Here is a 15,000-nt window from a genome sequence, read left to right as displayed (position 1 = left end):
TGCCAATCGCGAACAGATATACGCCGTGTAATTATAATGTTGTGACATGTAGGCGGTTGCTTCAGCGTCATTGCAGATTTAACATACGGCGCGCAATGATGGGGGAAAAAATATATATATATATTCTGAAGAAATGATTTGAAAACGATGCCGTTTCGCAGTGCACTTCACTTTTCCCCACCAAACCCTCATTTATTGCGCACGCTCATTCCTTTTAGGCGGACGTGATATTTCGCCCCGTGATACCCTGACAGGGCTGATCGAGTTGTTTACGTGCAGCGCGGAGGGCGGACCGAGGAGGGCGGAGCTTACGTCGAGGGAGGCGGGGCCCCGAGGCAATCATAACAAGTGACGTCACTCGGCCTTGTGGTTGGTATGAATTATGTAGGTTCTGCCGGGGCCCTCCTTGCAAGGTAAACAGATGAGAACATTTATTTGCATAGCCAACCCTGCTACCTCGTCAATAACCGCTCGCCGTCGCCTAACTGTATGATGGATGATGCTGGTGCTACAATTATGTATGGAAACGTAATGTTATGCATCGTTTGAACGCTGAATGTCAATGCAAATAGAACCATATCGAAAGGGCTACGGTTGGAAAAGCGGAGCACATATATGCAGATCACGACCTTAATCTTAAAGAAGTGTCTGCTAAATCAACACAATGATATTAAGAAATCCACATAAACGCTGGTCGATATTGACAAAATCATATATCACAATATTCTTTGACGAATACCTACACATCGATGATTTTCACACACAAAAAATAGTTGTGAGATAATCATCAGTAATGTTGATATAACGACCAAGCAGGTAGAGGTATTGATTTGAACAGCTTAGGAAGTTGCATTACCTTACTTCCTGTCATTCAGCCTTAAAGATAAGATTTCAAACGATACCCTCCTTTGAGTCTCTCATTGAAGTCAAGCCACCTATATTCATAGTTCATATTCGTTTGATAAACTCCTCTCGCCGTTACGTTTAAAAAAAAAAGTCCTATCGTTGAATGATGGTTATTCATTGTGTTATTTATGTTATTTATGGTGGTGGTGACTCCGTCTGTTGGACCTGTCCGGTCGAAGACAGACAAAGTGGACGGACGGCTGGATGGATCGGTGCCACGTGGAGAGGTGGACTGCTAGATTTGACAGGCTGCCCTGGCTCAGTTATCACAGTGCTGATGCTGTCCCCTTCGAAGGTACAGTACTGTGATAACTGAAGGATGGCTGCCACCTTGACGCTAGAGCAGGAATTCAAGGCACGTTCGACCTACGAGGAAAGGAAGCCTATATCGTAAGTTAGGAGTGTCTTGAATTTAAAGAATTTAGTTGGATTTGTGCTCTTTATTTCTCTTTCAGTATTGTTCGTCAAAAGCATTGTATTGTGACAGTCTCAAAGTAAAAAATAAACATGTAAAAACATGCTTTTAGTATTGAATCCACTGCTAATGTATTGTGTAGTGCCTTACATTACATAACTGTGTACATAACAGTGCTTTTTGAGTGTTGTATATTTTTTGTATTACAAATTATTTTCTAAATATGTAAATAAAAATATATAATCAAAATGCGTGTCTCGAGAAAAATATCACTGTCCTGGTAGGAGGATTTCTGAAATGGTGACAAAAATACAGCTGACTTTAAATAAATTAAAAAGCTATGCAACATTGCTGCCAATCGAGGGCGCTGTGGGTTTATGTGTGGAGCGCTGGACAAAGTACTCTGATATCACGTTGACCCTTTAGAACCTTGATAATCAAAAGTTATTAAAATGGAAATTCTCTCATGTTTTTGTTTTTTTTATAATTAGGCATAGCTATCAAGCAATGACCTTTTTCTCGAGTTTTGATAATAATAATAATTTCATTATTATGTGTGGATGAATAAGCTATTAAAACCTCAGTGATTATGCAAGAATAAAAAATAGGAAATGCATGCATTTTTACAGGCAAGGCAAGGTCAAAATCCCATTCTCGAATATATAAAATTTGATGCAAGTTACTTTGTGATCAAGTTACTTTGGGATTTATAACAGTGTGTGTGTGATTTCTTTTATTTAAGAAACAAACACTCAGATTTCCCTTCTGAGTTACATAAATATTTATGTTTGGAATGTGATAAGCTACTGTGGAAATCCTCCTTCCTGTCATGATGTATGTTTCGTTTCATGACAATGACATCATACGCCCTCACCATTCTCAGCTGTACGTGTTTCCTCAGAAGGAGAGTGCGGACATTTGTGATATGTAGATGTGTTTTGGTAACAGAGCTGTTTTAACTTTCAAAATGAATAAACAAATTATTGATGAGCAAACTAAATTAAACATTTTGATCTGTAGAAATGAATAAAAAATAAACCTATTTCCATTATGATTGTTAATTAGTAATCCAATTTTTCTTTTAACTGTCTAAACCCAGTTTGGAATCGGTGTACAGAGTCTCTCTCCAAAGAACAAGACCAAATTGTCAGATTGAAACCTAAATTTAAATTAGAGACCGTCAGTGATCATATTCCTCTCAACACTGTTCAATCAATAGGGCAGATGCATATGAACAGTATGTATTGACTTCTGTCCATCCATCTCTTCGTCGCTGAAGGCCTACACATTAACATAAACATAAACATTATTAATTAAAATATTTGATGAATGAAACATGCTTTTTTAAAGGGTCATTAAATATTGATCTTATTCAAAGGTAATACACACCTATTGCCAGTTAGGAAATGGAAATTCTTAAGATTTTTTAATATATTGCTCACAAGATTGCGACTCTTTCAACACACATAGGATGTTTTTTTGAGCTTTTCAGTCACTTTCACAGTGTTGATAAACTGTTATTGAGATCTCTGCATCAGTGCAGTAAATCCATGATTCAGCTTGTGGTTGCATCATTTAAAGATGTCTTCTTTCTCCTTTTGTTTTTTTTGATTGAAGTATCCTGAATAGTATGCAGCTCTATAACAATAATAGTAGAGAATGTATGATAGGTCAGGATGGGGGGCATGAGTTTCATGCATCAATAAAACAAATGTGACAATGTTTGTTGTGAATTGTGAACCTCAATTTATATTTCTTGTTTAAAAAACATTGGGTATTCCCAATATAACTCACGGTCTGTTCCTCCATTTAGACACATTCAAACAACTAATAGTTTAATGTTCTCTGTTTGACAACATAACAGAGATATAAAGTTCACATATAATTTAGCAGGGAGCAGCACTTCTGCAGTTGACTATGTTAACATGTGAGCCCAATATTGGAGGCAGTTACAACACAGTACAAACAGTAGCAGCAATGTGTAGGAATATTATGTGATACAATTGGTATAATAAGCTGGTATAGTAAATATGTGTGTAGTCATAGTGTATTATATGTTGGTTATTGTATATACATAAGTATATCTATCTGTAGTTCTGTAGTCTGATGAGATACATTGCAATGGAAATAACAGAATTGCATAATTTTACATCACAGTATTACAATATTATAGCATAATAAAACAAAAGAAATAATTATATATATATATATATATATATATATATATATATATATATATATATATATATATATATATATATATATATATATATATGTGCGGCTGTCAGACTGTATAACCAACAGTGCAGCCAGTAGACCGCACACACACACACACACACACACACACACACACACACACACACAACACACACACAATGTGAAAGAATCCAAGTGCATTTTTTTATATAAAAAAAAAAGAAAGTGCAATCCCTGATGTGCATTGTGTCAAGATATGTGCAATACACTTAGTACTGGTTCCTATTTATGATGATTTTTTTGATTTGTATGTTTCTATATATTTTATATTGTTTATAGTGTGCACTTGTATGCTCTTTATTTTCAGCTGTCCCCTTTTTGCTGCTGGAACGATGTAGATTTCCCTGTTGTGGGACTAATACATGTTTATCTTATCTTATCTCATATATATACACACACACCCACACACACACACACACACACACACACACACACACACACACACACACACACACACACACACACACATATTTATAAAATCACTATTATTATTAATACTGTGTTATTATGCTCTAATATTGTGACACTATCTCACAAGACCAAAGTTTTCGTGAAAAAAAAATGGTGCCGGTCAACGTGTCCTGACAGATTTCAATTTTCCGGACAAATGGGAGAGATTCCGGTCAAATATTATCTGTTGTTAAAAACAACTGATAAGCAGTCTATATATAGAAGGACATCAAGTCATGTAGATGTATAATATTTTTTTTATTGAATATTAAAAATAAAATTAGTCCCGTCACTAAACGCCATTAAAAAAAATAAAAAAATGTTACCACTTGAATGTACGTATACGTATGTTACAAACAAACCTCTTGAATCTTGAAATCAAATAATCTCCGTCCGTGAACAAGTAACACGCGCAGGGGCTGTAATTAACATTTCGACTAAAACAACATTTCGATCGAATCAAAAACTAAATAAATATGCCAAGAATCTTGAATCTTGAATCTTGAGTAGGTCCGAATAAACAGTAGAGTTTGTGGTGTTGACATAATGACATATTTTACACAATGGATATTTAGCGTCTGCTTTAGGTCGGGACTTAAATATATATATATATAAAAAAAACAAACCCACCGAACTATGGATGTATTGTGTCCCAACGACACAACCTCAGCGTTCTGGACGCTGCGGTCTGCCCCCCCTCCGTTTGCGTGTTGCGTGTGTTGCGTGTTGCGTGTGTTGCGTGTTGCGTGTGTTGCGTGTTGCGTGTTGCGTGTGTTGCGTGTTGCGTGTTGCGTGTGTTGCGTGTTGCGTGTGTTGCGTGTTGCGTGTGTTGCGTGTGTCTACTGTGCTTACCGTCCACGGGGCAGGGGGCGGGGCTTAGTGCCATATCGACAAACGCGATTGGTCAGAGGTGAAGCTTCCAGCTCGGCTTGAGATCGTCCTGACGTCCCGTTGCAACTCGCCGAGCGCGGAAACGAACAGACGCGCAGACGTTTTAGTCGAAATGATCCGCCCGGCGCTTGTTCCAATTGTGCTTGGAGGGAATTATCTCCAGCGGACGTTGTGAGCAGAGACTCAAATATGTCGGACTTCAACAAATTCTCCCGGTCGTAAACCGGCAATTATCGGATAACGGAAACGCTGCACAACACTTTAGAACGACGGGTGGAAATACTTATGTATATACAATTTACAGTGTACATCGCTTTGGATAAAAGCTCGGCCAAATGACATAATGGAACGTTAACATCTCCTCGCGGACCCCGGGCAAATCCCTTCGCGGGACTCTTGCGGGGCTGCCGACCCCACTTTTGGAAACCCCTGTGCGGGCCGGGCCGAGGCTTGGAGTGACGGGGCGGAGGACCAATCAGCGGCCGCGCTGCGCCGCTCCGTCGCACTGCTTTCGGGAATAGGGACGTTGCTTGTCAGGAAGGCTACAGAAAAAGAGCGTCCCTGCCCCCTGCTAGGACGGCGACAGGGCGACAGTTTGAGGGGCGATAAGAAGCAGCTATTTTATTTTTATTTTTTTGGGGGGGGGAGCGGGAATATCCAATTTTTGTCGGTGTGTTTTTTTTTTTTTTTTTTGGTATCAAAGAAACGAGAAATCGAAAAGTTGTACGGCAGTCTGAATGCTCGGAGCCAAGCGGAAGTGACTAGCCAGCTGCCTGGCTAGCTTGCTAGCTTGCTAGTTAATCGGTGAGTACCCTATAACCTTTTAAACGCTTCACTTTCGTTATGATTTATCCTCGTCGTCCGTAAAAAAAAATAATATATATATATATATATATATATATTGGGAAATTGCGGTCTTTACAGCAGCACACATCAAAACAAATAGGAAATAATTATAAAGTAATAGGAATAAAGGTCGAAAAAAGCAAGATACAAGAATAATAACGCTGTAATGAATAAAAGATAAAAATGACCATCTAGGATCAACCTAAACATGAACGAAGAATAGTAAAATTGACATTATACAATAAACCTAAAAAGTTGAAAAAAAAATATGGCTAGATAGACTAGACCTATAGAATATGGCATTATACGAAATTAGCCATAATTTAATACAGTGGTAGAAGAATTACTCGGACCTTTTAAGTAAAAATACAAATCCAAACACAAAAAGTGAAAGTGCCACATTGACATTCCTAATAAGTAAAAGTATGGAAAAACTTGCTGTTAAATGTATATAACGTATTTATAGTGAAAGTACTTGTCTTGTAAAGTGCCCTGATATAACTATAATTATGGTCTTCAGATCATGACATTTTAGTTGCTGATTCATTGTACAATTAATTGTGACTTATTATTTAATGATCTTTTGTGTTCATTATGTGCCACTATAGCAGTGTAATAATGAACATCCAACCTTGGGAAGTAATTAAACAAATGGAAATGTTTTATTTATTGGGACGTTTCTCACAGTGGTTTAAAATTCTGATGACATTTTGATGGATTTTCCATTGCGATTATTCCAAATAATTGTGTTAGGGCGATTGTGTAATAACTGACAGCTCTACCTATGTTACGGCATAAAGTGTCAACTGTGCCCTTTTTTCTGAGCACAACTGTTCGATACTGTATATCCGATTACAATTTACAGCAAAAAGTAGAGGTAGCGTCTTAGTAATTTACAAGGATATGCACATAATGAATCATATGAGCAATCCTAAATCAGCTAATCCTAAATCATGCTTTTGTTGTGCTTTCGGTTTATATATATATATAAAATATTAATCCAGATTGTTTTTAACTAAAGTAACACAACTGTGTTAGAAATGTAGTGGAGTATACAGTATAGATTATCTTTGAAATGTACTAGTGAAATACAAGTCGAAAGTCCATGAAACTGAAGATATGAATATACTGAAAATGTTCTTAAAGGCCGTAACAAAGTAACTTTCCACCACTAATATTATATGTCTTTACAATGGTTTTCTTCCACTGTTTCCTTTAAATGGTTTTAAGTTATTTTAAGTCTTAAGCACAGAATGAGGAAATAATTATTTTGAAACCTTATAGCTGGTAGACTTACTGGTAGACCACTGTTCTTGGCAGTGAATGGAGTTGTGTTTCCCCAGATGTTTTTTTTGGCCAATGCCATTAGGCGAGAACTAGGGACACGAGAATTGTTAGATGACTAGTTGCTTTGATTTACCTACTTAAGGTATATATTCTGTAATGGCCTTGTCCATACATTCTTTATTGCATTAATTTTGTATGTGAATGTACCCTGCAAGACACATCGACAAATTGATAGACGGACTGTTGAGGTCATTTTTGACTCTTGTGGTCATTTTAATGCAGGTTTATGTGTAATTTCAGCAACAGTGGTGTTCAAGGTTTTATTTAACCATCATTAAAGCAATTGCTGTAGTTTATAAGATATATCAAAGATATTTAGGCTTCATGTAAGATACAGAGAGAATATTTTTCCAAAATTAGAATATAAGTGGTAAGTGACATCACTTATTACTCACACTTCCCAAATGTCAAAATAGAGAATTATATGTATATCGAGTCCCAAGGCCTACGAATAAACAACTACTTTTACTGAACAGTATAGATTTTATCAGCCATTAGCTCAGAGTCATTATAATAGATGAGGGATATAATCCATTTTGCTATATTGTAACTTGCCTCATGAGAATGAGTTTTTTGGAGATTTTTCATGTGTGATCTACTCTTGGTATTGGATTTTTGAACATAATTACAATGAGGAGTGTTTTGATCAGGTTGCGTGTGTTTGGCATAAACTGGTTTCAAGTAAAAAGGTTATATTGTCACATAAGGATCCTCCTATCCCATCCTCAAATGATGTACACAAAACAGCTATTTTGTATGCTTTTACTGTGTTTCAAAAATGGTACGTAAAATGTCATTGAATATCAATACTTTTCAGGCATTGTATCATAAGTAATGAAACAGCATACACTACAGCATATCAATCTAAATAAATTTCCATAATTTAATTTGTCTACTCCTTACTCATTTTCACCTATGATGTGCAAACACATGGGTCAACATTTCAACAGAGGTACACACATTTTCCCGTCTGTTTGTTTTTAACGCTAAAAGATTACATACAAAAGTATTATACCACATCTTTTGTGAGTCCCAACATTTATAAATCAAGCCTTCCCATTACATTATCTAATTAACATGCCATGTTGGAAATTGGCTGATATTCATATCTACTCATTATCTTAAAAACAAGCTCATTATCTTAAACTACGGCCGGCGCAATGGCTGGTCCATGGCAGATACCAGTATCAAATTTTTGGTTTTTCCTCCCATGAGCAGATGAAAAGTTCTGCTTTAAATGTGTGACCAAACAGTTCAGAGGAAGTAATTTGGTGCCTTTTATGCCATAGGCATAGAAGGGCTGTGTGGAGGTGTTGACGTAATTTTACTGGGGATTTTACTGATACGCAACAGTGTGTGGATGGGTGTATGGTCGTAGGTGATTCGTAGGTGAGTCATCAGAATGATGTGAGCTTAGCATCACTGCTGCTGTTCATTCAGCCCACAGCATGATCAGAGCCTCCTTTTCCGTACTCTTTCATACACAACATTATAAGTTTGCCTTTATACCACTTGATGACAGAGAACGATTCTCAGAGTTTGTGTGAATTCCCCACCTCTCTCCAACAATTGAGGAGAACATACAGATACTGTTTAACTATGTATGCCCACGTTTCAGCCAGTCCAATAATGTTGGAAGGGGACGGCAATTCAGAGCTGTCTTTTCTAATCAACTGCATCAGAGTGCATGCATCTCATAAAAAGGAAATTTTTTATTGGCAAGCATATTGTTGGCTGATATGCCAACTATTGTACAAACATTTGTTATTTAACACATAAATGTATACATTATTTATATTTAGAAAACATTTGCCAAGTCAAGTTTATTTATATAGTCCTTAATCACAGTATAGTCCCAAAGGGCTTTCACAAGCCAACATTTTACATAGAAATCAACAGCATCCACTAGTCTTAGAAACTCTTAAACTTAATGACACTTTTGATTCCATCCATATGGGACCGACCGCATACTTTAGGGTCATTTGGCGGCTTTCGACTTCCCCCCCCACATCATTTGAAAGTGGAGAATCAGAGCTTCTAAACAAGGTGTCACTTGTGAAAATCAAGGAAATAGTTTTAATGTTATGACCTGTTAATGACAAAGTTTTACCCACACTTGGCTTCATTCAGCCAGCGCCCAGAATGCAAATATGGTTGCCGGACAAACAAAGCCTCATGGCTACTTAACATAATGCTGAATGGGCCAATCACGAACAGTGTTGAACAGCGTCAACAACACACAACAATTTTTGTTTAAAAAAAAACACTTTTATTTAACATTAAGAACATACATGTTTTATAAAAGTGGAATAATTTTATTTTATTTTAAATCACCAATGTCAACGGACTTCATCACGTCATCAACTTCTTCCATTGTAACAACAATGGGCGTATCGTCGGTCTCCTCCGGCGGTGTCTGAAAATATTCCGTTTCATCGTCACGTTCAGGTTAAAATCCGCTGTTTGAAATGTTGTCCAAGTCCGGGATCATATCAGATTCAGCAGCGCTGTCGTTCTTAGCGTCTCTGTGGGAGAACTGACCATCATCGCGGAAAATAAAGTCCTGTACGCGCTGCTAACACTGACTTGGATCCATCGCACTGGTCATATTAAGGTCCGCAGTATGGTTTAGATCTTCCTCCACCCGCTTCTCGTAATCCATAACAACACAGAGTTTTCACAGACAAGTGAAACCGGATCCTCGTCTTGTTTACGGAAGTGACGTCAGTGACACGCCTCCTCCACAACAATGTCTCCGTGTGTGTGTAAAAGTAGTACAATTTAAAGGTTGAACTCTATCAAAACAATTTCACATTGTGACTTCACATCACATGGAATATGGATGAATGATCTTCACCTGGTTTTTGAAGGAAATGATCGATTGGCGTTATTCAGTGCTGTTCAGCGTCTTTGTAAGTGAACTGCGTTTCCCCATGTAATCCAACGGGAATATTAAACTCCACGGTTTAACATTTTTCTACTATTTATAAATCAAACTTGGTTTTGAAAATACGTTGAGAGATAAAAAAAAAAAACCACTAATCTGGAAAAATCTCATTTTCCTTCAACAAAGGTTTTTCAACTTATTTGGCGCCTCCTGGCGATTTTAGAAATGCGCGATATGGCGGTAAGCTGTGGTGGGTCACATGTGTTAAGTCGTTCAAATAAAGACATAGTTGCCAAAAAACAAACAAGATGTTGACATATAACAACAACCATAAACTTTCTAAAATTATTCAATAGTCAATAGTATTCAATAGATTGATAATTCTTGTTTTTTGTGTCTTTTGGTTGTCTTAAATTTGGCAAAATGTGGTTATGAAAATGTCTTCATTTTAGGGAGTGTCTGGATGCCAACTCTGGGGATGATGGAGTTGAGCCGTCAACTGTGCGGGAAGATGAGGAGGTCCAGCAGGAGGGCCCAGCTCTCCTCCTCCCCAACGTCCTGCTCTCTGAGGGGCCTGGAGGTTCACTTCTACCTGCCCAACATGCACCAGTTGGAGTACTTCAAAGACTGTCACACCGCTGAGGAGCTCTGTGTGGAGGCCGCCAAGAAATGCAGTGAGTAATCTCATTCCGAAAGCTTGTTTTGGGCGCTTTTTGTTTTGGATTCTTTTAATTTAATTTTCAGTTCAAACATGGAAGACAACTCTACTTAATTTCCCATCATAGATTACATTAGGAGTAGGGTTATGCTGGAACTACACCAGGAGCATTGGCGCAGTATACGGGCACAGGGCGGAGCGTGTTTTGTTTTTTTTACCAGCTACACCGCCTATGTGATGAAGCGTCCTCGACGTGTCGTTGTTGTAGAGAGAGGAGGAATATTAAAAACAACAGCTATTTTAAATATTTTCAAACAAATTAGATAATAAGTTTTATGTCTGAAATACTGGCAATGATTTTACAAGTCTATGGGGAAAAAAAATCTTTGATTTATTACTTGTTTAAAAATCACATGATATGTTGATCTCTTTTAGACTCTCACAATTTGTCCTATGATCTCCAATTCTGCATACACTTTAAGTTTAACAAAGTCTTGCAGTTATCCACTTAAAAGGTATAAATAATTTGTTGTAGGATGCACATTTAAATAAATAAATAAATCACATTTCTGTCATCTGACGTGGGCAGTGTAGCACCAAAAGTGGATTAACATGGATTCAATAGGAAGCGTGCACTCACAGCACTCCGCCCCCACGCCCGTACGCGACAATGCACCTGGTGTAGTTCCAGCATTGCTCTTGTTAATGTGTGTGATGATCTGTAGAGTTGTACTGATACCAGTATCAGAAATGCCTCCGATAAAGCCCAAAGGTATGGATCGGGTATCGGCAAGTATGTGAGTCTTTGCACCGATCCAATATCACATAATTTATCACGTGATGATTGTTATGTTGAATACCACAGACTGTAGCCTGAGCCGTAGTCGGAGCCTACTCCATTTAATCAACAAAGTTCACAACACAGTCACGTAAAGCAGACACTACACTGTCGCAAACATTAACGTGTGTCAGCTGAAACGACACCTTTTTTTTTTTTTATTGTAATCTAATTACGGAAAACAATCAATCAATACAAAACAATGACCGGTGGATCAGTGTCAGATATATTTTCTGATTCTGTGCCGGTCAAATATACACGCCCGATACAGTGCTCATTTTACTATTCACGTAAAAAGGCTCAATACTCAAACCCGATATCAATGTAATGTCACGTAGTTGCGTAGTTGACGCTTAAAACAGAGTGAATGAAAGAAAATGTCAGCTGTTTGGAGGTACTTCAAGGTAAACGAAGATTGGATAAATAATCTGTCGCATGACAATATTCCAAAATTGTGTAGACTGCCTATCTATCACTGTCACTACAGTGAAGCATCTGCTCTGCTTGTTCAGTGCACAACCTCCGTTCATGATGAAAGGTTTGACTTTTTTTTTGAGACTCTGTTCTTGACGAGTCACTCAGTAAAACGATTTGTTCGATTTGATTCAGTTGGTTTAATGCATGGTGAGTTCCAGTGAACGAGAGTGAGAGGAGTCGGCCATTTATTATTATTACTTTTTCTTGCAATGATTGCAATTTATTTTGCAATTTCAAGTACCATATACATATAATAGAAGTTATATTTGCACTTAAAAGTGAAGAGACTTTTGTTTGAACTGGACATTTCAATGTTAGTTATATGTTGTGTCCTACCAGAACTCAGTGAGAGTTACAGGTTGCATTATACTGAAACTTGGTGACAGTCCCATATTCTATTTTATTGGAACTCATGGACAGTTTGATGTTCTATTATTTTTCCCTAGTGAATAATGAACAATAGTAAACACACACTCAAAATCAGCAATCTCACTATTGTAGTCACTGAGAATTGCAGTGTTGTCCGTATGTGCTGCTGTCCTATCAGTGACACGTGATCTATTTTTCATTGACTTACAGCAGATATACCAGATGAGACCAAATGCTAAGAAAATTGGATTTCTCCGATCAAATATAAACTCAAAATGATCTTATGATAATGTTAAATATATTTAATAGTCAGTGTTTTATCATTAACATGCAATTGAATGAAAATTGGAATCGGCCAAAATCAGAATCGGCAGGTCAGACTTAAAAAAAATCTGGTATTGGAACATCTGTGATGTCCTGTGTTCCTGGTCCTTATCACTAGAGAAAGCTTTTCACCAGGAACATTTTATTGACCCTACTGTGTTGTAGTACTTGGCCAGAGTCTGAATAGAACCAGAATCACCAGCTAGACATTTATCACAGACAAATCATGGATAGAGCGTAATGTAATGCGGCAAATGCGGTCTCCCCATTACAGAAGTGCAGGACTTTTACAAGTGAAATATTTACACAAAAACTCTAGTCTAGTTTTTACTTAATTAAATCCCATAGCAATGGGGAAATGGGGAGACAAGACCTGTCAGGGGATGACACATGACATGACATATCTGATGTGCATGATGCGGCACGGTACAGTGGGGACACAGGTTTTTTTGGAATGGGACAAAGCGGGACAGTCCCCTAAAAATTCCGGTTCATACAAGTAGGAAACAAACAAAAATAAATACATCTTAAAATAGAAACACAGAAAAACCATCAGGTGGGACGGGAACGGGCGCATGGCGCACCACTGTCTGGATATGAAATTAAAAAAAAAAAAATTTTTTTTTTGGCTCCAATTGTCTGAGTTAGGTTTATGTTTTTGATTTTCCATACAAGTAAGAAACTAATGCCATGGACACACTATGCGACTTTCAAAGTTGCCAGATCGTTGTTCTTGTGATGGGGAATGTTGCAGTCTTGTGGTTTGCATCGTACATGACTGATCAGCGACAATGGTTGCACATTAACAAGATTATTACCAGGAGGAATCTCCGAGGAGTCTTTCAGGTCTCCAAACCTCTTTGTCACAAAAACACATGGCAGAAGTGACACTGGAAATGACGAATACCATGTACGGGACAAGATAATTTATTTTTTACCATAAACTTGATCACTGTAAAAAAATAAAAATAAAATAAAAAAGGTACTGTGGCAGTTTCGCTACCACGCACCACCCAAGTGACGTGTTCAGGCACAGAGACACAGAAGACGAGGGTTGTAAACACTAGTTCATTGTAGAGAGTGAGCCAGTTTGAATTAGTCCAGGAGCACATAGCATGTGTCATGACCCGGGCTCCTCTGTGTGTGGGAATGAGGGTTTTACCTGTTGCTCATTAGACCAACCAAAATTCCTGCTTACCTGGACTTTTTTTTCCTGTACATGTTGCATGAAACTACATTTAATGTTTTCATAGTAAAATATATTGAAAGAGGAGGAAGTGGGAATTTCATAGAAAAAAAAAACAAAAAACGAATGAAACTGGGATTTGTACCAAACATAATGTTTCATTATCTGTATTTGACTCGCCTTGAATCATAAATACAATTGATATTAGAGGCATTGTGCTGTATACTAATAAAGCTATTGGCATTCCAGATTTTTTCTAACTTCTAAATATAAACGTAGACCTTTTTTCTATAGCTAACCTTGTATTTAAGTCAGCTCTAAGGCAGAATTTATGTACAATAAACCTTCAACACCAGAAGGTATACACCCAGTCATATATTAAATCAGGATAGTGTTTTATTTTTATGTTTAATCAACTGGGATTTATCTTTAGTAATTTTTCTTTTACCCTTTCTGAATTACTAGCCAATGTTATTCAGACTTATTGAAGGAGACTTAAGATGAAAGCCTTTGCTTTTCCGTATGCCGAGTTCAGACTACGTGATTCTGGCCTGATTTTCCACTCGCCGACAGGTTTTAAGAGATTGCCGAGCGAAGCCCAGATTGGAGGCAAATCATAGCGTCAATCTCAAATCATAGCGTCCCATGAGTGTCAGTCGTGTGTCGTGAACTGCTAATGCAATACGATTTCTCGCTGAGTGCTCGCAGACGCGGTCAAGATATCAGGTGGGTTTATTATCTGATCGTGTCGGAATCGACTTGGGAGTGACACAACGAGCTACAGCTAAGAGGGAGGAGTCGTCGAGAAGGAGAGACGGGGAGACGGTAGTGCACGGAGCAGCAGCCAGAAACACACAACATACCTATTTTATTTTTCTGCTCTAGGTTTTTAATATATTTCTTATTCAAATTCTGCTTTTACATGTTGTTTTTTGTTTTTTTACATTGATCAAGAATATAATAAAAAGTAAATAATCCTATTCCGCGCATGGAATTGCGTCATTTCCAGTGTCACTTCTCGTATCGCTGTACTGTTCACACTACACAACTTTCTGTCTTGTGATCGGGAATCTTTTGGAGTCATTGTGGTTTCTTACGATATGAATGATGGGCACCAGGGGTTGACACATTACAAGACCTTTCACCAGGA

The 15,000-nt window shown here is 37.7% G+C and overlaps 1 protein-coding gene across 1 annotated transcript in view; it reads left to right on the top strand.

Moving 5' to 3' along the window:
* The first annotated feature begins 5,617 nt into the window (after nucleotides 1-5,617).
* jak1 (Janus kinase 1) overlaps nucleotides 5,618-15,000 on the top strand; it is a 41,173-nt gene continuing 31,790 nt past the window's right edge. Inside the window, exons 1-2 of the mRNA XM_080013669.1 lie at nucleotides 5,618-5,722; nucleotides 10,451-10,672. Of these exons, the coding sequence (XP_079869795.1) occupies nucleotides 10,462-10,672 (211 nt within the window). The 5' untranslated portion in view covers nucleotides 5,618-5,722; nucleotides 10,451-10,461. The remainder of the gene's footprint in view (nucleotides 5,723-10,450; nucleotides 10,673-15,000) is intronic.

This window comes from Zeus faber (genome assembly GCF_960531495.2).
Source record: "Zeus faber genome assembly, chromosome: 1".
Lineage (NCBI taxonomy): Eukaryota > Metazoa > Chordata > Actinopteri > Zeiformes > Zeidae > Zeus > Zeus faber.
This window is presented reverse-complemented; position numbering and strand designations above follow the sequence as displayed.